Source organism: Nematolebias whitei, chromosome 14, assembly GCF_014905685.2.
Source record: "Nematolebias whitei isolate Nwh7 chromosome 14, NemWhi1, whole genome shotgun sequence".
NCBI classification, from domain to species: Eukaryota; Metazoa; Chordata; class Actinopteri; order Cyprinodontiformes; family Rivulidae; genus Nematolebias; species Nematolebias whitei.
In genome coordinates, this window is record NC_056511.1 from 18,877,391 (window position 1) to 18,902,115 (window position 24,725).

General features: G+C 39.6%; 1 protein-coding gene across 1 annotated transcript in view; it reads left to right on the plus strand.

Annotated features, from left to right (window-relative positions):
• Positions 1–24,725, plus strand: part of LOC119420879 (neurobeachin) — a 167,688-nt gene that overhangs the window by 122,048 nt on the left and 20,915 nt on the right. Inside the window, exons 28-54 of the mRNA XM_037688300.1 lie at positions 195–349; positions 3,199–3,325; positions 5,361–5,480; positions 6,716–6,849; positions 8,172–8,233; positions 11,084–11,148; positions 11,555–11,663; positions 13,237–13,403; positions 15,233–15,357; positions 15,446–15,595; positions 15,977–16,113; positions 16,236–16,353; positions 16,534–16,636; positions 17,724–17,839; positions 18,500–18,612; positions 19,076–19,216; positions 19,324–19,443; positions 19,559–19,711; positions 19,832–19,996; positions 20,278–20,367; positions 20,994–21,186; positions 21,525–21,596; positions 21,747–21,902; positions 23,497–23,667; positions 23,762–23,863; positions 24,060–24,256; positions 24,372–24,542. Coding sequence (XP_037544228.1) covers positions 195–349; positions 3,199–3,325; positions 5,361–5,480; positions 6,716–6,849; positions 8,172–8,233; positions 11,084–11,148; positions 11,555–11,663; positions 13,237–13,403; positions 15,233–15,357; positions 15,446–15,595; positions 15,977–16,113; positions 16,236–16,353; positions 16,534–16,636; positions 17,724–17,839; positions 18,500–18,612; positions 19,076–19,216; positions 19,324–19,443; positions 19,559–19,711; positions 19,832–19,996; positions 20,278–20,367; positions 20,994–21,186; positions 21,525–21,596; positions 21,747–21,902; positions 23,497–23,667; positions 23,762–23,863; positions 24,060–24,256; positions 24,372–24,542 — 3,532 coding nt within the window. The remainder of the gene's footprint in view (positions 1–194; positions 350–3,198; positions 3,326–5,360; positions 5,481–6,715; positions 6,850–8,171; positions 8,234–11,083; positions 11,149–11,554; positions 11,664–13,236; positions 13,404–15,232; positions 15,358–15,445; positions 15,596–15,976; positions 16,114–16,235; positions 16,354–16,533; positions 16,637–17,723; positions 17,840–18,499; positions 18,613–19,075; positions 19,217–19,323; positions 19,444–19,558; positions 19,712–19,831; positions 19,997–20,277; positions 20,368–20,993; positions 21,187–21,524; positions 21,597–21,746; positions 21,903–23,496; positions 23,668–23,761; positions 23,864–24,059; positions 24,257–24,371; positions 24,543–24,725) is intronic.

Genomic DNA, 24,725 nt, shown 5'->3' on the forward strand with positions numbered 1-24,725 from the left:
TATATATATATATATATATATTTGCATTAAATACAAAGCAGCTACTGTTAATTGATTTGACTTGCTTTAACCAAATGGCTGTCACCTGACCATATCACGTCGCCTTCTGTTTACATTTACTGCAGGCACGAGCCAACGCACAGAACATCACAGCAGTGTCATTTTACAATAAACGTTTATGTCATATCTTCCAGGAGTGTTGTGGTTCCAGTGAAAAAGCCACCACCTGGCAGCCTGTCAGTCAACACCGTGGGCACACCCACTACCAGTGGAGCTGCCACTGCTGGCAGCACACCCAACATTTTTGCTGCTGCAACAGCAACGCCCAAGAGCATGATCAACACTACAGGTGAGACACACATAAATGGCTTATTTATTATTTTAAAATCTGTCAGCTTCTAACTGTGGCAGAGACCAGAGACCCATTCTATCAGTAGTTGAAAAAGCGTATGTGTTACTAAAAAATTAAGTAAATAAAACCAGAAATTTAGCTTTTTCGGTAAAAACGTGGTGTGAACATTGAGTTCTAAATGATTTAGTTGTAAATTTGTTAAGGATGCTAAAAGTGAATTGCAAAAGCTAAATCAAGCAGAACAAAAGTAATTTGATCAGAACATTGGAAATCTAAAATAAACAGAACAGTAGCTGAAAGCCAAAATAAGCAGAAAAGTAAGCCACAATTAGTTTAAACAGTAGCTAAAGGCTAAAATCAACAAAAAAGTAGCTCAAACTTAAAACCAGAAATCATATGCTAAATTTGAGCAAATCTGTAGTCAAAAACTGAATTACCATGGCTAAAAAGTATAATCAAAACAGTAGCTAAAAGCTAAAATGAGCTAATAACTCAAATCTGCAAAAATCAACCTAATTCAAGCTAAAATCAGTAAAACGGTAGCTAAAAGCTAAACTTAGCTAAACATTTAAAAACGTTTACATTTCAAAGTGACGAAAACTCTTAAATGAAACAAATTGTTTTTAAAAAGTGTTAAAGTTGCAAATTGCAAAAGTCACAACAGTCTCCTAGGCAAACTATGTTTTAATACTTTAATGGTTAAAATAGCTAAAAGTTTGCTAAAGTATTTAAATACTATTCAGAGACACCTATAAACAGGAAGACACACAGTTAGAACATAAACAGAGCGCACCAGGAATTATGCTTTGTATTCCTTTAAAGATTATTGCATTTATCCTTTAAACCAATTGTAATAAAATGTTTTCTTGAATATTAAATTTTAATTTCACTTTATTTTCCAGACATTATCTCAGGACCCACAGTGAGATCTTAACCCAAGACTTTTAAAACGATATCTGACCCTAAAAACTTTGGTTCAGTTTCAACAAAACCTGTATGGAGTACTGAATAATGAATGCTGATGCACTCCGTTTCCTTTCAAAGCCTCCTACTTCCTCCCTGGGTGCTTTAATCATAGCTTCTCGTATTCAGCCTCTAAATAATTCTGTGTACACAAATAATAAACACGTTTCCTGTAAAAGGCCTACCACAACTCAAACGTTGCACTCTCAAGCACCACTGAGTTCATCTTGTCACAAAATTTTTCTTTGCTGCGCTTATCTTTTTTTTTCATTAGGAAGAGCCTATTTAAAACAAAACTGAACCTTTAAATTATCCTTTAAATTATTAGCTTGATCCTGTTCCTATAATGCACCTTTAAGAAAAGTTATTAAGATTAGATGGGACAATGAATAAAATTAAGAAATGCACATCCTCTAACCTCAGGTTTGGTTTATTTGTCAAAACAAGGTGAACAATGCAATGAATTGCTGAGGACGAGAAGAACCGTCTCGACTCGCCAAAAGAGAAACAGCAATAAGAAATGCCAAAGCATGCAGCAAAAATACAAACAACAAGGCGCCAAAGTAAAAAAGAAATACATCTACAGTGTGGTTCGGTTAGCAGTGAGGTTCTTTCAGCAGCATGGTTCTGTTCTGTTAGCGACGTGGTCTTGATAGCAGGTCTTGTTAGCAGCTCCCGCTAGCAGCTTGATGGTAATAACAACCGCAGCAGCTGCCCTCACAGACTGCCCTCCAGAACCGGATCCAGCAGACAGAGAACATCCAAGGTTTTCCCCGCGGAGCCGAACAGGTCCGTAGAGTTCGGTCTGTGCAGGCAGGTGGAGGATCATGGAGACGGCCGCCCTGACAGGCCGGAGCCTGAGCCCGAGACTGAAGGAGGAGCGGGAACTGAACTACGATGGCATGATGGCAAGGCAGCGACAGAAAACTCCACAAGTGTGTCGCAGTCATACCCCAAGCGTGGGTGTGGAGCGTAGGTGCAAGAAAAGTTAAAACAAGAACAACAGGAACAAATAAAGATTGAGTCGAAGTGACGCTCCCATCAGTGCGGCCATACTGCAGCGCTCGTGGCGTCACACTGTCATAACCTCCAAAGTTCATGTTCAATAATCCAGGTATAAAATCCAACAATGTTCAGTCAGATCATCTCGACGGTTTATTTTTTTTGCTGAGATGTTTCATTGTTTCATCCTTCATCCAAAGGACTTCCTCAATCCAAGAAGCCACCAAGCAAAACTGATTCCCACAAACAAGCATATACCTGCAGCATACATCAAACATATACCTGGATTATTGACCGTCTCAGACAAGTTGACGAGGGAGAGGGTGGGCCCCGGAGGAGATGGCGGGCCCCAAAGACCATCTTAGCACCAACCAATTGTTTTTTTTCCCACTGTGGAGTATGCTGTTTGTGGGAATCAGATTTGTTTGGTGGCTGCTCGGATTGTGGAAGTCCTTTGGATAAAGGACGAAATGTCTCAGCAAAAAAAGAAATCATCCAGATGACCTGACTGGACATTGTTGGATCTTCTAATCCGCTCAGCAGATTTATTCTAGCAAAATGGATTTGTATTCCAGTCTCTGTCAGCCTGTCACATATTTTCTCATAGTATTCATGCGTAATGGACAAGGCCAGGGTTTGTTTCCTGCTAATGGATTCTGCCTATTGATTGCAAAGCTATTTTCACATACTATAACCAGAAGAAGTGCAGCAGCATGTCCAGTAAAATGCAATCCAAATTAAATTTATTTGCAACTGATCATCAGCATTAATGTGTTTCCTGCATTATTATCCTGCAGGCTCATTGTTGCCACGCTTGACTCATGTTTCTGTAATCGTCTTACTTTTCACCCTTTTTCTTGCTGTCCCTCTGCCTTCCCCAGGTGCCACAGACTCTGCCTCCTCATCCACTTCCTCCTCTTCATCATTTGTTAACGGCGCAACTAGTAAAAATCTGCCAGCGGTGCAGACGGTGGCCCCCATGCCGGAGGACACCATGGAGAATATGAGGTGTGTCTTCTTGCCATCATACGTTTCTTCAACCACTTAGTTTTCTTTCACTCTTTTTTTTCCCCCCTCCGTTTGGATTTTTGATTTGTTAATGATTCCTTGTTGTTGTTTTTTCCACCTCATTCCAATCACATCATCTTTATCAAAGAATCCTTATAGTTCACCAACATAATCATTACTGATAGTAGCAAATGAGATGAGTTTTTGTCTGGAAGAACTGCAAGCAATCAGGGGTGCACTTATCAGGGGTTGGTAACACAGATATGAGATTAGCTGTAGTAATTGTTTGGAGAGAGCCTGAGCTATATTAAAAATCAACTACATAACCTTAAAGGTCAATATTTATTGTCATTTTGATAGTTATACTATAGAAAAAAAGAAAGACAAACATAATCTCTTTAGCTGAACCCTACAGCCAACACTGAAGTGTGTCTGATAATTGCCAAAACCATAAATTTAAGGTTTCGGTGGGTTCTATATATATCAGAAGAATAATGCAACATAAAGCCAAGTGAAGCAAAACAATCTCAGGGAGTTTGTTCAGTGTTGTTTAGACATAGATTGTGTAGATCAGCAGACATTTTGGCCTAAAATCATAGGTTTATTAATGTGGTCTGGGTTCCTGCACCTGTTTTCACATCTAAAGCAAACCTTCAAAGTGTAGCACAGCCTTCAGTGAAAACACCTGTGCTTGTCCTATTTTAGGTCAAAATGTCTGCAGTGAAATATTGTCTCAAACCTGGTCTGTATTAAACAAACAACTACAATGCAGGACAAACTGAGCCAGGTGAAAGTCTGCTCCAAAAGGAGGAGGAGGGTCCAATGCAGTCTGCCAGAGGGAATGAAAGCTCGTCTGGCTCCTCTTCTAAATACCAGCTGAGATTAATAGTCCTTCTGCCTCACTTTTTTAAGCTGTCATCCACACATACCACTGACGCATCTCACTTAATCAACGCTAAGGTACTCTTCATCACAGACGTGTTCTAATGTCCTAATGTAAAATCGACTGAAGACACCAGGGAAAAAAATCACGACTTATTAACTTGGGCTTGTTGGTCTTCATCTGTTTCAAAGAATATATAAGCAACAATGTTAGTAACATAAATCTGTGTTTTGTCTTAGCACACTGTGTCAAATAGAATATCTGCCATGTAAAGTTTTAACTAATCAGAAAAAAAGAGCTTTAAATCAGTGGTTCCCAACACTGGTCCCTGAGGAACACCATCCTGCATGTTTTAGTTGTTTCCCTACTCCAACACACCTGATTCTGTGATTTTATTACTTCTTCAAATTTGCAAATGCCTGTTAATCACCCATTTATTCAAATCAGGTGTGTCAAACCAGGGAAACAACTAAAACATGCAAAATGGTGTTCCTCAAGGACCAGTGTTTGGAACCACTGCTTTAAAGGAATAGTTCATATATTTTGAAGTGGGATTCTGTCAAAAGGTTATTGAAAAACTGTCATATGTGTTGATCGTTCTTCAAACAACCTCACTTTGGAGAAACAGAGTTTATGTTTAATCAGATAGACACGCTAACGGCTAATTAACACGGTTATGTACACAGAACTGTGGCTTTTTACAATCGTAAATGGTGGCACTACTTCTGGGGCGTAATAAAATACTATTTCTGCTGGAATATGAATCTGATGATGATGTAAATGTTCATGAAATAACATTAGCATGAACCTCAGTAACATTTTTGAGATTGTTGATTGAATTTTTGAGTCAGATCAGCTGTTAGCTCATCAAAACTCTCAGAATTATAACCTCTAGTGGTTCAACAAGCTATCCACAGCAGGTAAGATATTAACTGTTGATAACCTTTCCACAAAACTCCACTCCAAAACATTAAACTGTCTCTTTAAAAGTTGAATTTGTTTATTTAAATTTTGCAGAATTTTGTGCTGTAGCATTTTTGTCACTGTTAGCAAGTACTTGTTGGTAAGTTCACAGACATGAGTGTGTGTGCGTGTGTGTGCGTTCCTAAATCAGTGTGTGTGTGTTCTTTCTGTGTGCGGTTTGTATTTCAGTGCCTATTGTGAGGTGGCGCAGTGTGCGCTGCGCAGCGGTCAGACGCCCCCTGAGCTCAAGTCTTTTAGCTCTCTGGCAGGCTTCCAGGCAGCCCCCCGAGATGCAGGACAGTGTTTTAGGCAAGGAGATACCCGTCCTGTCCCCATGACCCCCACCCTCCCTCTGCCACGCCTCCACCACACTCTCTGCTCTGCTCAGCCACCACTGAATGTTCCCTTGATGCCATGCAACTAAAGACAGACATCTTTGCTTCAGCAAGATGACAGCATCGCTTCCATTTTAGACCAGCAGCTCATTTTTACAGCACCACATTTAAGTCTGTCTCTTATTGCATGGTTGTCTTCTCACACTAACCCAAAAGCCCAAACCAGACCCGAGTCAAACAGTCTGTTTTAACCTGGCCTGCAGCTCTTGACATTTGACTCGTCTGAAACTTGGAGCTGGTTAAAACAACTTATTTGGCAACACGAGTGACCCAGGTCTGTGTCAGAAATCATACACTTACAGGATTAGAAACTTCACAGCCGTAATGGCTACATGATTTAATCTGCTAAGCTGTAAAGTTTTACTTCACTTTCTGTTTTGTCAATTAAGAAGAAAAAAAATACTTAGGTATTTCTTTGTCTACATTGCTTTTCCCACTGTGCTTATAACTTAAAAAGTGGTGGAAAATGTGTTTTTGGTGCTGCCTTTTCAATTTATTTTCCTCTTACCAAAACAAATGGATTTATTAGTAAAAAAGGGTGAATTTTAGATTAAATTTGCAAACAGGAAATATTTCTTGTAGTGCTTATTTTAAGCCACACGAGGGTGAAAAGGAGTGCCAAAATAGCAAAGCCTTTGGAGTTCAACCAACAGTCTTATTTTAATGTTGATTTTTTTTTTTTTTTTTACAATAAATACTCCTGCAGATGTTTTGGGTTCAGTTCGTTTGCATAGCTGACCATTTGCACATAAAGCAAAGTAAACTATATCACACTAATAAAACCAGGAAATGCACAGTACTTCACGCTTGTATGTAAAGTGCACAAATAAATGTTAAAGTTAAAACAAGAAAGGTTTAGCTTGATGTACAGCTAGCACTTTAACCGGTACTTTTAGTGTAAAATTGATCATAAATTGATTTTCAAACCAGTATATTTGACTCTAAATTTTTCACCATCTGCGTTCATTTCACACCTATTTCTTTCACCAGCCTTTTTCTGCTCCTTCCTTATTCTCTCCTGTTCTTTTTTAATATGCATGTTTGTTTCTTGATCACTTCCTCATTTCCTGTCTTTTACCCTGCGCTGTATGTTCCTTCCTTTTGCCTTCACTCCATCATCTTTATCTTTCTTGCCTGTTTCCCCTGCAGTATAACCACCAAGCTGGAGCGTGCGCTGGAGAAGGTGGCCCCGCTGCTCAGAGAGATTTTTGTGGACTTCGCCCCCTTTCTGTCCAGGACTCTGCTGGGTAGCCATGGGCAGGAACTGCTCATAGAAGGTACAGGTGCTGTACACGTCTCCTTTTTCTCTAACTGGCGTCTCTCTGTGGAGTCTCCTCATTCACTGTCCCTCACTGCGGTGTTGGTGTGTCACAAGACACTGGGAAAGAGTGAACAGTGTGCGTTGCTGTGTGAGAATGAATGTCTTTGAGTCAGCTGCTTCACTCATTCGTCCACCAGGTATGGATTTTGCACCATTTTATCTCAGCTAGACAGACATGCAAATGTTTGTAGATCAGATTATGATCAGTTTCAGCTTTAATTTAGGTTGTCCTGAATGTGGTGTTCTCTGCCCACCTGCTTTGTGGCTTCCTGTTTTGTGATCCACTGTTTCAGTGTTGACTCTTCTTCTTCCTCCTCCTCCCTCCTTTCTGAATTGTTCTACTGTTTGTTCTTGTCTTTCCTGTGGCATGCCCTTTGTAAGTTTGACAATAACAGAACGTGCTAACCCTGCAGTAATTTGTTCGCCAACGTTCCTGTACCTGCTGATGATGTGTGTATTTGTTAGGCCTGTCACAATAAACAATAAATCAGTTAATCACATGATAAATGAAAATTATCTACCTCATTTTCATTTATCGACTTTATCGTTTCTTCTTGTCTCTCTCTTTCTACTGAAGACACTGGATGACAAGACTCAACTCCGGTGCTCTTCACTGACCCCTCCCTTTCTCTTTTCTCTTTAAAATCCGTTTTAATCGTCCAAAATCGCGTTTTTGGATCGTTCAACGCAGCTAAGCTGAGAAGCTAAGCTACGAACTAAGCTAACAGGCTGACCTTGGGAAAAAAACTCCGTCTTGTCAAAACTCCAAAATTCACGGTTGAAACCTGTGCCTTTGTGTAAAAAGTTGTTTTTCTTTGCAAAAAGAAGCTGAGAACTTGTTTACTGATTTTTTTTTTTTATTAAAAGCTTTGTGTGAAAAATGCTATGCTAAATAGCTCAAACCACACCGAGCATCTGCCATTTTGAGAATCAACAAAGGAAGGAGAGGCAACCCATGTCACGTCAATGGGCCTCCCTCCCATTTTTCTTAGAGACACACTGCTCGCTCCCTCACTACCCATCCTTTGGTTCAAACCATCTTATGCTGCCATCCAGTGGTAAAAAAGCTACTACACTCAAACCCCCCTCCCCCCCAACATTTCTTCTTAAATTTGACAATAATTAGTAATTATTGTCAAATTTCAAACAATAGTATCGTTTATTGCAATAATTTCTGAGACAATTAATCGCTCAGCAAAATTTGTAGTGACAGGCCTAATATTTGTGTCGGAGAGAAACGAACTGAAGCTTCTGACGGGGCTGCTGTTTGTGTCTGTGCTGCAGGTCTGGTGTGCATGAAGTCCAGCACGTCTGTGGTGGAGCTCGTGATGCTGCTCTGTTCTCAGGTTGGCAACCTATCGCCTCTCTTCAGTCTCTTTCTACAAAAAGGATGTTAAGATTAACCAAATCATACAACACACAGATGTGTGCATTGGTAGAGACACAGCAAATGGAGGCAGTTTGGGGATTTAAAAGCTTTTTTCTAATAGTATATTTAGAATCATAATCCTCGCAAGAACTTGATATTTTTGTATCATTCCTCCCTCATTTACTTGTTTTTTTAATAGAAAACAAGCAAAAAACATTTAGCATCAAATCTGTTGTGTCAGCACTCCTGCAGGGAGCTATTCTCTTGTTTTGGCTCTGCCTCTTGATTTATATCAAATGCAGAACAAGAAACAAGTCAAACAAACATCAACGGGGAATATTTTAATTTCTCACCACCGTTCAGTAGTTTTATGGTTGTAACCATTATATTAATAACAGCTAGTCTGGGGTTTGTTTGCAGCATTAAGTGAATGTTGGTCAGAGTTTACATCTCAAAGTATAATTTCATAGTTTACTCAGCTACTAGCACTCAACAAAGACCCTTTTGTGTAAATGTTAAAGTAATTTTTACTACTTTAATATTGAACATGCATATAAAACTCAGTTACTCTGAACATTAAAAGGTGACTAATGTAATGTATGAATTTTGACTTTTGTTTTCTGCTGTTGATGTATTTTTGATTGTACTAGTTGTTGGCAGTGTGTTGATGTGCGTATTGTATCCACCACAGACAGAAATGGATATTCTTAATGTATAGTCTTCACACTGCCTGTATGAGCTGTTTGGTCTAATTGTCTTAATTTTTGTCACATTTCTATTTAACTCTAAAGTTTCTGTTGACTGTCATGATTGACGACATTAAGCACAGTCAAAGATGTGGAGGTTACTCTGTCCCATGAAGTCAGCCTCTCTATTTACTGAGCGTAATGCAGATGTAATACACGTCCTCACATTATAGATTTTCTCACCAATAATAACAAAATAGCATGACACTATATTAAAAAAACTAAATTAAATAACAAAAACATTGCATATTGATGAATATAGAAGGTTCCTGGCTCATTTTTCTCACATCTTTACAGCCAGTCTGAGTTTCTATGATCAAAAGACAGGATGGCACTCACCATCACAGAGCTGCTCTCTGATGACACGGGCGACCAGTTTTCTTTCAAGTTCTGAAGTTTTTCACTTTTTTTCCTCTTGTTCCTCCTCATTTCTCCTAACAGTCGGCGTGTCTCTGCTCCATCTGTAGTGGAGCTTCCTCTGCTTTCCTGCCCAATTTGAACTCCCAGTTTTATCAGCTGCTGCTTTCATCTCCTGTCTATTTCGTCCCACCACTCCCTTTCCTTTTGTCTCCCCTCTACCGTTCTTCTGGGAGGCTGCTTGTCCGCATGTATAGTATTACCACTGACTCCAGTCTTCGTCTGCCATTAGAGGCCCTGGAGAGCAAACTCAAACCAAGGAATCGATCCTCTGGCTGGTGGGGATGTAACAAGAGATGGCCTTAAGAGCTAATGGAGCTGTGATACTTTCAGGCTCTCAGCAGCTCTGGTCTCCTGCCCAGAAGTTTCCACTCCCACATGTACAATAACAAGAAACTCTTCCTGATGCTCAGATTGATTGATTTTTACTGGCACTAAGAGGGGTTTAAATATTTTTATCCTCATGTGCTCTGATTACTACCTGTAGCGTTGATCTTAGTTTTAATTTAGTAGATTGTTTTATATATGTGGTATATATTTTAAGACAACTAAGAACAGAGCATTAGATTGTTGTTATTTTGATGTCCAACGTCGGAATCAAACTTTTGATTTAAGCAGCGCTTTAGTGGAGAATGAGCTGTACCAGTCCACGTTTCACCAATGGAACTTCTCCTCGCAGTCGTCACAATTATAGTGTGAATGTTTGTGAAGCGTTCACTCTGCTGTGATCCATTTTTCTTCCGTACATTTTTTAGCGCGTTTCTCGTCCCACAGTTTTCAAGCAATTTCAACAAATCACATATCAAAACATTCAGCTCTTTCAGGAGAAGGGTGCTATATGACTTTTGGTATTGAACGTTAGCTTTTTGAAATATTTAGCCTTTTCTGCCACTTTTTTCTCATAGAAAGTGAATTGAGCTCATTTTACATCCTTCACATCTTTAGATCTGCTTGCAACCTTTTACTGCTCCTTTCTCATTTTGTTCTGGTTCAGCTTCCTTGTGCAAATTTAAACATTTTTTCAGCTACTTTCATCAGTTTTTTTTTCAGCTGTTTTGCCCTCCTTTCAGATTCTTTCTGCTAACTACAACATTTGTGAGCTTCTTCTAACTTGTTTCTGTAATTTCAGCTTGCTATGCTCCTTTCAGCTTATTTCTGCAAGTTTCAGCTTTTTCTACTATTTCAGCTGCTATATAGCTGTTTTTATGCTAATTTAAGCTTTTTCAGCTAATTCCACATATTTTCCACACATTTAAATTTTTCCAGCCTAATTCAACAAACTTGCTCTCTCCACTTCCTTCTTGTAATTTAAGCTTCTTTGTGCTTTTTTAGCTACTTTTCAGCTGGTTTTTTTTTTTTTTTTGTTGTTGCTAATTTAAGCTTTTTTCAGATAATTTGTGTTATGTAAATATGTGTTCTTTCTGCTGTCTTCTAATTTAGGCTTGGTCTTTCATTTCAGCTACATTTCAGCCTTTTTTAAGCTAATTTCGGCTGTTTTTCAGCAAGGTCTTCTGCAATAAGCATTCACAGGTCTCTCTTTTAAATGAGTCCTCATGTGGTTCAGTGAGATGAGCCTGTATAAATAAAGGTTAAATGATGAAAATTCACTCTGCATTTTTGCAGGAAATGCAGTTCATCTAGTTAACTTTAAATATTTCTTACAGGAGTGGCAGAACTCAATTCAGAAGAATGCTGGCCTGGCCTTCATTGAGCTCATCAATGAGGGAAGGTAATTAATCACACAGAATGATTATCACTCCACTCGAATTCTTGCGATTAACTTATTAACACTAGGATTGTTACCACTGTTTTACAACTGATGTGATTAACCCCTAATGAGGGCCTTGTTAAGATAAGTGCACAGTGCTCATCTCTGAGTGTTCAGTAGGAGGTCAGATCATTAAAGTGTTAAGTTCACATCTGGCATGTCCTGATCTAATTCCACTGCCTGCAGCTGGTTGGAGTTTTAGCACAAAAATTGCATCTGTGAGGAAAGACGCCCCCGACAGTGTTCAGTGTTTACATCCAGTGTTTCGCTGAAATCACGGACAAGACTTATTACATTCCATCTTGTTGAAAAATGTGTTTTTGTTAATTTTGTTTCAATGAGCATTATTTCTCCATTTCTTGACCAGACTCTTGTGCCATGCCATGAAGGATCATATTGTTCGTGTTGCCAACGAAGCAGAGTTCATCCTGAACAGGCAGAGGGCTGAGGACGTACACAAACACGCTGAGTTTGAGGTAAGCACATGAACCATCCATCTTGTTCGTCTTAAGTAAAGTTTTTAAAGCAGCAAAATGCTTATTAGTTTTATGGATTGTAAGCAGTATTGTAAATGTTTATTTCAAATAGTACTACTAGATAGTAGTGTTATTTAATAATTAAACAACTTTTCTTGAAAGAGTGCATCTTTTTACTTTACTCTCTTTAAATAGATGTTAAACATGGAACAATTCAGTTAAAGATCATGATAAAAATAAAAACGATGGATTTTTTTAAACACTTTCTGAACCAAATATCTGCTTTTTTTTTTATATTAATTGAGCGTTGTTGAAGCTGCACCATCTGAGTTTAAATAAAGAACTGTTTTATCTCGTGTAATTCACTTCATTGTTTTGTCTATAAAACAGAACAAACACACAAAGAACCACTTATAAAAGTTCTCATTTATGTTTTTAGCTGCTCCATCACGTCTCTGACTCACTTTAGTCATTTTGTGTGTTTCAGTTGCACTTTCATACCACCCATGTTCATTCATGACAGGTGTTTATGGAGCGTTTATTAATTTAACTGACAGTTTTAAAAAGCAGGGGGATTACACTCCTCAATCGGGTAATACAGTCCACAATTTGCTAATTTAAGCCAGGGGTTCTCAAACATTTTGGGTTCAGGGACCCCCTCATAACTCTCATGTTTATGAAATAATTTTCTTCAATTCGTCTCTTTAATGCAATGGAAATATCTGTGTAACATAAATACTTAAGACCTGTTCTTTAATAGTGTTAATACAATTTTTGTACTTTTAAACATGAGGTATTTTTCATTCCAGACCCACTTAATTAAAAAAAATAATAATTTCAACTTTCAAAAATTAGTTATGAGAAAATTTACATGATCAGAAACCACTATAAAACTTGTTCACTTATTGAACATAAATGTATTGCCAATTCTTCAAATTATTACAGAAAACTTTTTACATAAAATGGAACAGAATCATAACAGTAGTAGTCATACCAAGTAACAGGGCTTAATTTGTAAACCGATGCCGGGACACACATAGCGGGTGAGGGGGTGTGGGTCTGGGGGTCCGCCCCCATAAAATTTTGAATAAAGTCGATGAGATTTCCTGCATTTTGGGGTATTTTAACAGGTTGTTAAACATTTATGTGCTTGTAATATATATATATATATATATATATATATACACTTTTTTTTATATTTCTTTTAATTAATTTATTAATTTTGGGGACCCCCAAGCACCAGCTTGCGAACCCCCTGAGGACTGGGGACCCCAGTTTAATTGATTTAACTGCTTTAAACAATACTAACATGTTCTTTTATTCCTCTCATTTCTCTGACTATCTGATGCATTTTAAATGCTAAAAATAAACTTTTAAACAGCTAAAAACCCACAATTGTTTTTTATTTGAATCTTACAAAGTTTGATCAAAATTTCAATAACCAGACTGAACAATATGGTAAAACTGCAGCCGCAGAACAACCAAACGCTGTTGGTATAATCAGTTCATGTTTGGCAGTAATGTTTGATTTCTCTTCTGCTGCATATTTAACTTCTTACTTCCCACTTCTCAGTCTAACTGCGCCCAGTATGCTGTGGACCGGAGAGAGGAGGAGAAAATGTGTGACCACCTCATCAGCGCCGCCAAGCACAGAGATCATGTGACTGCAAACCAGCTGAAGCAGAAGATCCTCAACATCCTGACCAATAAGCACGGAGCGTGGGGGACAATGTCACAGAGGTGAGCTGAGGGTGAAAACTGATACTCTGGGATGCTTTCAGACACACCGTGTCCTTTGACCAAAACATTTGCTGCTTCAGTGTTCCTCAGAAACATTTCAGGTAAAAATTGGTTAAGAAATGTGCTTTCATTTTTCAGGTGACATAAATAATTCTGTATCAAAATTTTAATAAATAAAAAGACTTGATTTGTGCACTCCTCAGTTGTATCTTGTAGAAGCAGAGAGGAATCAGATTAATTCATACTTGAATTTACCGGATTTAAATTTAGCAGGAGCTAATTCCGCTAAAGGTTTTCAAAGTTAGCGAAAACGCTAAAGTTAGCAAAAATGCTAAAGTTAGCGAAAACGCTAAAGTTAGCGAAAACGCTAAAGTTAGCGAAAACGCTAAGTTAGCGAAAACGCTAAAGTTAGCTCCGCTATTAGCAGATTAATGGATAAGCGGAACTGTGCCCACCACTGGTTACAGCTTAATCTAAAAGTTAATGGAAGCGAAAGGCTATAGCTAAAAGCTAAAATTAGCAAAATGCCAAATAAAGCTTAAAAGCATAATTTAAAAGCTAAATGTAGCAAAAGGTTACATTACTGGCTGTGGCTCAGGAAGAAAGAGCATTTGGCTGCTCAGTAGAGTTTGTGGGTTGAGCACAGATTCCCTCTTCACTTGCCAAAGTGTCCTGGGGCAAAACTCTGAACAACAAGTGATCTGTGCATCACTTTGTGAGTGTGTGTGCGTACATTGGTGAATGTGACTGGTAGTGTAAAATGGGTTTCAGTGGTCAGAAAAACTTGAGTACTATATAAATCCAGTTAATATACAGTAATTAACAGCAACAAAAAGCTATATAAAAAAGTAGCAAAAGGCTAGTTGCAAGCTAAAAGTAGGAAAACGAAAGCTAAAAACGAAAATTTGTTAATAAAAGCTAAAAGCTATTTAGCAGAAGCATAGCTTAAAACTAAAAGTAGCATAGGAAGACAAAAATAAATCATCCTGAAGCATATTTCAAAAAGAACAATGTTTTGGAAGAAAACTGAAATGAATCTTAATGCATTTTCATTGGAACAAAAACAACTCAATAATGTTACATATTTTAATGAGTATAAAAGTTACAAAAAAAGGTATAGCACCCAGTGTCCTGAATGAGCCGAGCATTTTTATATATTCATTCATTCATTCAACCTTTATTTATACAGGTTAGTCTCACTGAGACTTCAGGAGTCATTTTCAAGAGCATTGTGTCTTAAACAAACCATAGATAAGGTACATACGGCAATAAACAGCCATAAAAGGCTTGTAAAGTAAAAAAACAAATAAAAGTAGTGATCTAAAACAAAACAAAATCAAGCTACATTATGAAACAAGGTAAAATACTAAAAACAGGAACGTGTCTACATTGATTTTTGCATTGAACTTAACAATTGTTAGAGGTCAAAGTCGAGAGCTTGAGATCTTTTTGCAAGGTGTTCCAGGAAACAGGAGCAGAGTAAGAGAAGCCCCTTTTGCCACATTCAGTTCACACTGATGGGACGCTGCAGGTAATGATGTCTTGAGAGCGCACGCTGTAGCTGCACTGATGACGTGACATGTAGGAGGAGATGTATGAAGGCAGCAAACCAAGGAGTGATTTAAAGATGAAAATCTACCATGTACGAATGGCTTAAAAAGCACAAAGTATGCAGAAGTAGTTGAATTACAAAAAATATGAGCAAGAAAATAAAAAATGGTAAGTCATTTGCGTTTATGTCTACTGGTATAAATCTCAAGCTATGTACCAAAATAAACACCCTCTTAGTATGAATGCTCATGCTTGTGCACCCCCAATCATTTCTCCAGCCAGTTGCATGACTTCTGGCGCCTGGACTACTGGGAGGATGACCTGAGGAGGAGAAGAAGATTTGTGAGAAACGCCTTCGGCTCCACACACGCTGACATTTCACTCAAAACTCTGGACGAATATGGTCAGTAATGTATCGCACAGCAACAGTAGCCTCTTTTTTTTTTTTTTTACAGCCTTTCACAAATATTCTTGAAAACGTTGTCAAACAGGTACAGAAGAGGAGGAGGAAGGGCCGAAGTCCAAGAAGAATTTCCGCAGCCAGTCGGTGGTCACCCAGAACCCAGAGGCCGAGTTGATGTTGGAGGGAGACGATGACGCCGTCAGTCTGCTGCAGGAAAAAGAGATTGATAACCTTGCTGGTAAGATTCAGATTCACATAAAGACACAAAACACGACAGTCTTCATGAACATTAAGATGTTTATGACTCTTGTTTTTAGTACGTTTCCGCCCGAGACTTTTTATCTCCAAAGGCAAGTTGGACGTTTAAAAGTTTGTTGTGGAGCTGCACTAACTGCCCAGCTGATTCGCCACACTCATAAAGATTATGTGATAAATTACTAAAAACTTACTCAAATCAATCTAATGACATCTTAATGATTTTTATACCTGATTATGCCTCTAGGGTTTTACGTTTTGTGTTGTCTGTGATGCTTTTTGTCTTCTCTGCATCAAAAGCCCATCAGTGTCAAATCAGTGAGTTATTTGTAATATGTTGGTAATACATCCTGCACCCCCCCAGGCCCTGTAGTTCTTAGTACTCCAGCCCAGTTGGTAGCTCCAGTGGTGGTGGCTCGAGGCACTCTGTCCATCACTACAACTGAGATCTACTTTGAAGTTGATGAAGAAGATCCTGCCTTCAAGAAGATGGACGCTAAAGTGAGAGTAATACATTTTTTTAACATAAAGACATGCAAAAGAGACGAAAATAAGCCAGTCAGAATTCTGTTTGTATTGTTTGACTTTTTTTTCTCGTTCTCTTGTGCGTCCTCGCTCAACAGATGCTGGCTTACTCAGAGGGTTTGCACGGCAAGTGGATGTTTAGTGAGATCCGAGCTGTGTTCTCCAGACGTTACCTGCTGCAAAATACAGGACTGGAGGTCTTCATGGCCAACAGAAGTGAGTCTGGACAACTTTTATTGCAAAATAAACTTATTTGTTTTTTTTTGGGGGGGGGGTTGCCGTTTGATTGTTATGCAGCTTAAAGGGAGACTTTAATCCCTCTGCAGTTCAGAATAAAGAGCACCTCCGTTTTTGTTTTAGACACACTGACTTTAACTTATGCCCTCCCTTCTCTAGCGTCCGTGATGTTTAACTTCCCTGACCAGGCCACGGTTAAAAGGGTGGTCTACAGCCTTCCCCGGGTGGGGGTAGGAACGAGTTATGGCCTTCCACAAGCCAGGTATGTACAAGGTGTAGCCACATCAGTGTTTTCCCCAGATCAGTTCCCTTGGCGCGGCGCACGTCATATTTTATTTTTAGTCGGGGGGGTGGGGGGGGGGGTGGGGCGATGTTTAGGACGAGTCATATCTGTGTTGCTCACCTGCTAGCTTAGCTCTACGTTGCTGCATTACTACCATTTTTTTTATTTGGGGGGTGGGGGAGGAGGAGTCATGTCTGTTTTGCCCACCCGCTAGCTTAGCACTACTTTTCTACCATTTTTTATTGGGGGGAGGGGTCAATTCTGTTTTACCTGCCCCCTAGTTTAGCACTAGTTTGCTATCATTTTTTATGGGGGGGGGGGGGGGGGAGGAGAGTCAATTCTGTGTTACCTGCCCACTAGCTTAGAACTACGTTACTACCATTTTTTATTGGGGGTGGAGGAAAGAGTCACATCTTTTTTGCCCACCTGCTAGCTTAGCACTACTTTGCTATCATTTTTTATTTGGGGGAGGAGTCAATTCTATTTTACCTGCCCGCTAGTTTAGCACTACATTGCAACCATTTTGTATTGGGGGGAGGAGTCAATTCTGTGTTACCTGCCCACTAGCTTAGAACTATGTTGCTACTATTTTTTTATTGGGGGGTTGAGGGAGGAATCACGTCTGTGTTGCCCGCCCACTAGCTTAGCACTACTTTGCTGCCGGTTTCTATCGACAAGGAGGTGGGGGGAGACAGGACAGAGTCACATCTGTTTTAACTGCCCGCTAGCTTAGAGCTTCATTGCTTCTGAGTTTTTTATCCGTGGGGGGGGGGGGGGGGGGTCACATCTGTGTTTAGCCATACCTTGCTGCCGATAATTGTTGATGGAGAGGGAGCGGAGTGGTATGGTACGTCAGTAGTATTTTTGCTAGCACGTTTGTATTGCGCCTCCGCACTACATCAATCCCGACAGTTGCCGACGGGTGGGGGGTTGGTAGGCGGGGCACTCGGTTCTGTTGACGGGGCGGGTCGCCTTGTATAATGGTAGGGGAAACACTGCACATGTTCCCTCTTTGTCTTACAGGGCAAGAGAAGGATATATAATGTTTTTGTGTTTTACGTGTCAGGCGTATCTCCTTGGCGACTCCTCGTCAGCTCTTCAAGTCGTCCAACATGACACAGCGCTGGCAGAGAAGAGAGATCTCCAACTTTGAGTACCTCATGTTTCTAAACACTATTGCAGGTAAACTCATTTTACAAGCTCAAATTTTGATTAGTAACTTTATTATCTGAACTATAAAATTTTATTGACAATTCGGTACTCTGTTAATTTGGAAATAAAATCGTAAAGCGAAGTAAATAGTTTGTATTATTTGAGCTCTCTGCACTGATGTGGGTGTTTTGTTATCTTTTTATTTACTGATGACAAAATATTGATTTATTTCTGTTGTTTATTTTTGCTTTCACTTCTTCTATTGTTTGTTGTTGTAAAAATAACTCCAAAGCCATAAAGTGCAAACTCACTTTTTCCTGTCACAATGAGGCTTTGTCGCAGTATTGCATGAATGCTCACACGTTTGTACGTATTAGAGAATATTTGTACAAATAAGTGGTTTTTAGTAAATTTTTTTTTCTGGCAAATTCTTATAAATGTTGCAGCTTAATTTAGCCTCAGACGTTAGTCTCACTTATAAAATATGTTTGCATGAAGGAGCTTTAATGAAGAGTTTGCTTTAAGACCCAATGCATCTAGCGTGCATACTGTCATGATTTGCCTTGTATTTTTTATAAATCACATACGGTGTGTAACAGAAGACATGCAAATACCAAAGAATATTTCCAAATATGGTCATCTTTAGACTAGAATATTGCTTATTATCTACTTTGACATTTTTCCCTGCAGGGAGGACCTATAATGATTTGAACCAGTATCCCGTCTTCCCCTGGGTCCTGACTAATTATGATTCAGAGGAGCTCGACCTCACTCTGCCTGGCAACTTCAGAGACCTTTCCAAGGTTAAGACCAATATGGCATAACACACTTTTCAATCACCTGATTTGAATTAATGATAAAAACAAAACTAAATGCATTATTTTATGTCTGTACTTTATGAAGACTTTACAGGATATTTTTTTTTTTTTTAACATTTGAACCAACCAGATAAAGAAAAGCTGATGTACATGAATGCCTGTATACTAGACGTCCACAATCTTGGTCCTTTTGTGTCCTCTGTCCTGCATGTTTTTGCTGTTTCCCTCCTTCAGACACCTAATTAAAATAATTGAATTACCCGCTCAGAATGTTAAGTTTAGCAAAAGCCAATCATTCACTTCAGTCAGGTGTGCTGAAGCAGAGGAACATCTAAAACATGCAGGACAGTGGGCCACGATGATCGGGGTTGGGGGCCTCTGCTGTATACCACAAACTGTTTTGACAAATGTGTGATGAAGCAAACATGGGAGTTGTCTTGTCTTCTAGCCAATCGGGGCACTGAACCCCAAGCGAGCAGCGTTTTACGCTGAGCGCTACGAGACGTGGGACGATGACAGTACCCCTCCCCACCACTATACCACCTTATACTCCACAGCTCACTCAACACTGATGTGGATGGTCAGAATAGTAGGTGTCCGCTCTTAAGAACTGTAATACTCCACAGCTTTTTGCACACTTGAAAGACATTTAAGACTTGGACTGAAAATAAAAATGGTATGTTTCTGTGCCCGCAGGAGCCTTTTACCACTTTTTTTCTCAATGCGAACGATGGTAAGTTTGACCATCCAGAGAGAGCCTTCTCTGGTATCGGCCGTGCGTGGAGAAACTGCCAGAGAGACACAGCTGACGTCAAGGTAACTTCTGATGGACTAAAGAAAGAGCCATTTGAGTTAACAGTTTATTTAAAAATAAGGATTTGACCTAATATAAAAGTAGTTAGATTACATTTGTTCATGTCACACCAAATAGGAGCTGATCCCAGAGTTCTACTACCTGCCAGAGATGTTTGTCAACAGTAATGAGTATGAACTAGGTGTGCGGGATGATGGCGTTCCTGTGTGTGACGTGGAGCTTCCTGCCTGGGCCAAGAAACCTGAAGACTTTGTTCGCATCAATCGCATGGTGGGAGACTGTCGTTCCTAAAAAGTTAACAACTTTTTGTCTCTTCTTTTGAATGAAACAGAGCTTGTTGTTGACTTTTCGCTTGTTCTTTTCTCTACCCTCACCTCTTCCTCCGTCCAGGCGTTGGAGAGTGAGTTTGTGTCGTGCCAGCTCCATCAGTGGATTGATCTCATATTTGGCTACAAGCAGCGAGGTCCAGAAGCTGTCCGAGCTCTCAACGTGTTCAGCTTCTTGTCCTACGAGGGAGCGGTCAACTTAGATAATCTGGATGCTGTGCAGCGTGAGGTTGGTATCCACGGAAACGCATCACTTGTGAGAGCTGTACATCTTATTAGATTTTTTTTAAACTCTCCTCATTGGTTTCCACTGCCACAATAGTGATTTCTTCAGGATCTTACAGCATAATATTAGTGATACTAAAGACAAACACAAACCCTTTTTTACAGTACATGTTTGTGGCCTTTGCATGAATGTTTTGGGAAAATTTTGAGTTTTATTTAGTTGTATTTTTCTAGATAATCTGTAATTTTCCTTTTCTTCTTTTTTCATCATCTGTTCATCTCTAGGCGATTGAAACCCAGATCCAGGTCTGTGGTCAGGTCCCTTCCCAGCTGCTGATTGAGCCACACCCACCTCGCTCTTCTGCCATGCACCTGGTGAGAATTTGACAGATTCCGCAAAACATTTTTTTTTCTCTTTGTGCTTTCAAAGAGTCTCCATAGGGGAAAAACTAAAACAAAACTATAGATGCATTTTAATCTCAAATGCAAACTAGTGACATGAAAAACATGTTGTTACTACAAAAATGTTAGCTTTGAGTTTTTGTCGTGAACATGCATGGACTGAAATGGGTTAGTTCGGTGCACAGTTGTGTATGGTCCGATAAAGAGCCTGCTGAATGGTATCCAGTATCAAACTATGCTCTTCTGTGATATTTTATTACATACTAATGTATGTAAGTGTTTTAGCCTCTTTCTCCCTGCAACCCTGAACAGCGCGAGACCTTAGTGTCTCCACATCAGAGCCATTCATGTCAACCCAAACCTCCCAACCCTTGACCGACCAGACCAACCTCCTCCTAGTTCTCAAGCTGCCCTCAGTGTGTGTACCTGCTCTGACCCTTGCTCCCACTAATTTACCGTTTCCCCTCCCTACCTCTATCCCATCCGTTCTGTCTTTCCCTTTTACCTTCATCTTCACCCCCTCCCAACTCGAACCTTCCCCTCTCTCCCTGCTCTTTCCTCTCTGTCCTTTTCTCTTCTTTCTCTGTCTGTCTCACCAGTGTTTCCTTCCCCAGAGCCCTCTGATGTTTAAGGATCAGATGCAGCAGGACGTCATCATGGTGCTCAAGTTCCCCTCCAACTCCCCCGTCACCCACGTTGCGGCCAACACACTCCCCCACCTCAGTATACCAGCAGCCGTCACCGTCACATGTAGCCGGCTGTTTGCTGTAAACCGCTGGCACAACACAGTCGGTGAGAGCCGGAGGGCTTTTTGAATTCTTCACAAGAATCGTAAAGAAGTATTGACCTGTTCAAAACATGTCATGCTTGAAGATTTAGTGTTTATTGGATAATTTTAAGAATTACTGAACTCATAATGTGTTAATTTTATACATTTATGACCTGATTGGCATGACAGGATAGATGTAATTTATCTTGAGTATAGAGGGTCATGGGCTTATGTTTCTATTCATACTGATTGCTCTTTTAACATCATCCTTCATCAATAGTTGCACTAGAGAGTATGAGAATGTGATTGTAAGAGTACAGTTTGAGGTTTCCTCGTTAAATTATCATATCTGACACTGCAGGTCTTCGTGGAGCTCCAGGTTACTCACTGGAACAGGCTCATCATCTCCCCATTGAAATGGATCCTCTCATAGGTCAGTGCACAAATCCATATGTGTAAAATAGACCGAGTTATAATTTGTATAACCTCTACCTGAGTTTTCCAGTGCAGCCATAAAACCAGTAATCATAAACACTATCTGTATGCTTTCATTGCCAGTAAATGTTTCTGTGATTTTGTGTAGCAAACAACTCGGGAGTGAACAAGCGTCAGATCACTGACCTGGTGGACCAGAGCATCCAGATCAACACACACTGTTTTGTTGTTACTGCTGACAACCGCTACATCCTGGTCTGTGGCTTCTGGGACAAGAGCTTCAGAGTTTACTCTACTGAAACTGGTTAGTGAACCATTTTGTGAACTATGTGCAGTAGGAATCTGTGCTTGACAGTGTAGCTCAGTTTAAAACTCTGCTACAGACAAGAATATTTATACAGATTTAATTGTGTGAATGTTTATGAAGCATTCACACAATTGTGGTCCATTGTTCTTCTGTACGTTTGTACGTTTTTCAGCGTGATTCTCGTCCCGCAGTTTTCAAGCTATTTCAACAAATCATATATCAAAACATTCAGCTCTTTCAGGACAGTCTATGGCTTTTGGTATTGGTGCAGCTTTAGCTTTTTGAAATATTTAGCCTTTTCTGCCATTTTGTCCTCATAGAAAATGAATTTTCATTTTACATCCTTCAAATCTTTAAATCTGTTTACAACCATTCACATTTTGTTCTGGTTCAGCTTCTTTAAGCTTCTTTGTGCAAATTTAAACTTTTTCCCAGCTACGTTCAGCTGGTTTTTTAGCTGTTTTATGTTCCTTTCAGCTTCTTTCCACTAACTGCAACACTTTCGAGCTTCTTCTAATTTTTTTCTGCTAATTTCAGCTTGTTATGCTCCTTTCAGCTTATTTCAGCAAGCTTCAGCTTTTTCTACTATTTCAGATACTATTTAGCTGTTTGTTTTTTTTTGCTAATTTTAGCCTTTTCAGCTATTTCCACATTTTTTAACACATTTCAACTTTTTCAGCAAAAATGTGCTCTCTCCACTTCCTTTTTGTAAGTTTAGCTTCTTTCTGCCTTTTAAGATATTTTTCAGCTTCTTTTTTTTTTTGCTAATTTCAGCTTTGTTCAGATAATTTCCACTCGTGTTCATTTCTGCAAACACGTTCTTTCTGCTTTCTTTGGCTAATGTAAGCTTTTTCTACATTTTCAGCTACTTTTTCTTAGCATTTTAGCTAATTTTAGCTCTTGTCAGATAAATTCTATTTTTCTGTGGTATTTTCTGCTACTTTCAGCCTCATTAACTTCTTTCTGCTAATTTCAGTTTGTTTTGCTCCTTTCAGCTATTTTTCTGCTAGTTTCAGCTTTTTCTGCTATTTCAACTACTTTTTAGCTGTTTTGTACTGATTTTAGCTTTTTCAGCTAATTCCAATTTTTTTTAGCTTATTTCAGCTCTATCAGCTTCCTTCTGATAGTTTAAGCTTCTTTTTGTCTTTTCAGTTACTTTTCAGCTATGTTTTTGTTAATTTCCACTTTTTTTAATCTAATTTCCTAATTTTTGTTCTCATTTCTGCTTATTTAAACCTAATTCAACAAATATGTGTTGTTTCTGCTTTCTTCTGCTAACTTGGGCTTGTTCTTCCATTTCAGCTACATTTCAGCATGTTTTGAGCTAATTTTAGCTGTTTTTTCAGAAAGTTCTTTTGAAATAAACATTCACACTGTATTTTTGCAGGAAATGCAATTTCTCGAGTTTAACTTTATTGTCTCAAGAAATTGGAAAAGTATAATTTTTCAGATGTATAAAGGCGACAGCATCTTGGCTGCTGAGACGTCCATCTTGAAGCATTTTTATCCCAGATTCAGAGAAGCCGTGACCTTCAAACATATGAGGAGAGGACACACACTGACTAAGACTTTCTTCTCTTCCTGTCTAAAGGTAAGCTGACCCAGATAGTTTTTGGCCACTGGGACGTGGTGACGTGTCTGGCTCGGTCAGAGTCTTACATCGGAGGAGACTGCTACATCGTGTCAGGCTCCCGAGACGCCACTCTTCTTCTGTGGTACTGGAGTGGACGACACCACATTATAGGGGACAACCCAAACAACAGTGAGTGAATAATGTGAAAAGGTGGTTTTAGGCGTCGGTGTGTACATGAAGATACAGGTTGAGTCAAGCTGCATGATGGTGTGTTTCCCTTCAGGTGACTACCCTGCTCCCAGAGCGGTGCTGACGGGACATGACCACGAGGTGGTGTGTGTGTCTGTCTGTGCAGAGCTGGGATTAGTTATCAGTGGAGCCAAAGGTTTGCATCCGTTTTACCATTCAGAATCATTTATTTAGACAATCAGGTTTAAATATATACTACTTATACATAAACTGCTTAACAAAACCAGAGGAAAAGCATTTCTGTAAAAGCCAAATCATTTTGCTCACTGCTGCCAACGCTCTGTGTTGGGAGTAAAAATTAACTGCTACTAAACGTTGGTCTTTCTCCTCAGAGGGCCCATGCTTGGTTCACACTATCACAGGGGACTTGCTGAGGGCCCTGGAGGGTCCGGAACTGTGCCAGCGGCCCCGCCTCATCTCCGTGTCTAGCGAGGGACACTGCATCATCTATTACGAGAGAGGCCGCTTCTGTAACTTCAGCATAAATGGAAAATTGCTGGCACAAATGGAGGTCAATGACTCCACGCGGGTAAGGCTTCCAGAGTAAAAACTTGATGTGAACATGCCGTAACATTTCATCCACTAATAATCCTGAAAACTAGAGAGCCCTTTAATCTCTTGTACATGACTCTCTCTCTGTTCAGGCTATCTTGTTGAGCAGTGATGGGCAGAACTTGGTGTCGGGAGGTGATAATGGAGTTGTGGAGGTGTGGCAGGCATGTGATTTCAAACAACTTTACATTTACCCAGGCTGTGACGCTGGCATCCGCGCCATGGACCTGTCACATGATCAGAGGTACAGTACAACAGGCCAGGTGCTGCTTATTGACACAAAACATGTCTTCATTCCAGGAAGTGACAAACATGACTTTTATTTTTGAAGTGATAGTTCAAGTCTTTTCAAGTAAGATTTAAAAAAAAAGGTTGTTTGATTAATTACATCTTACTGTAAATACAGTAGTCCCTCGATTATTGCAGGGGTACAATTCAAACCCCAC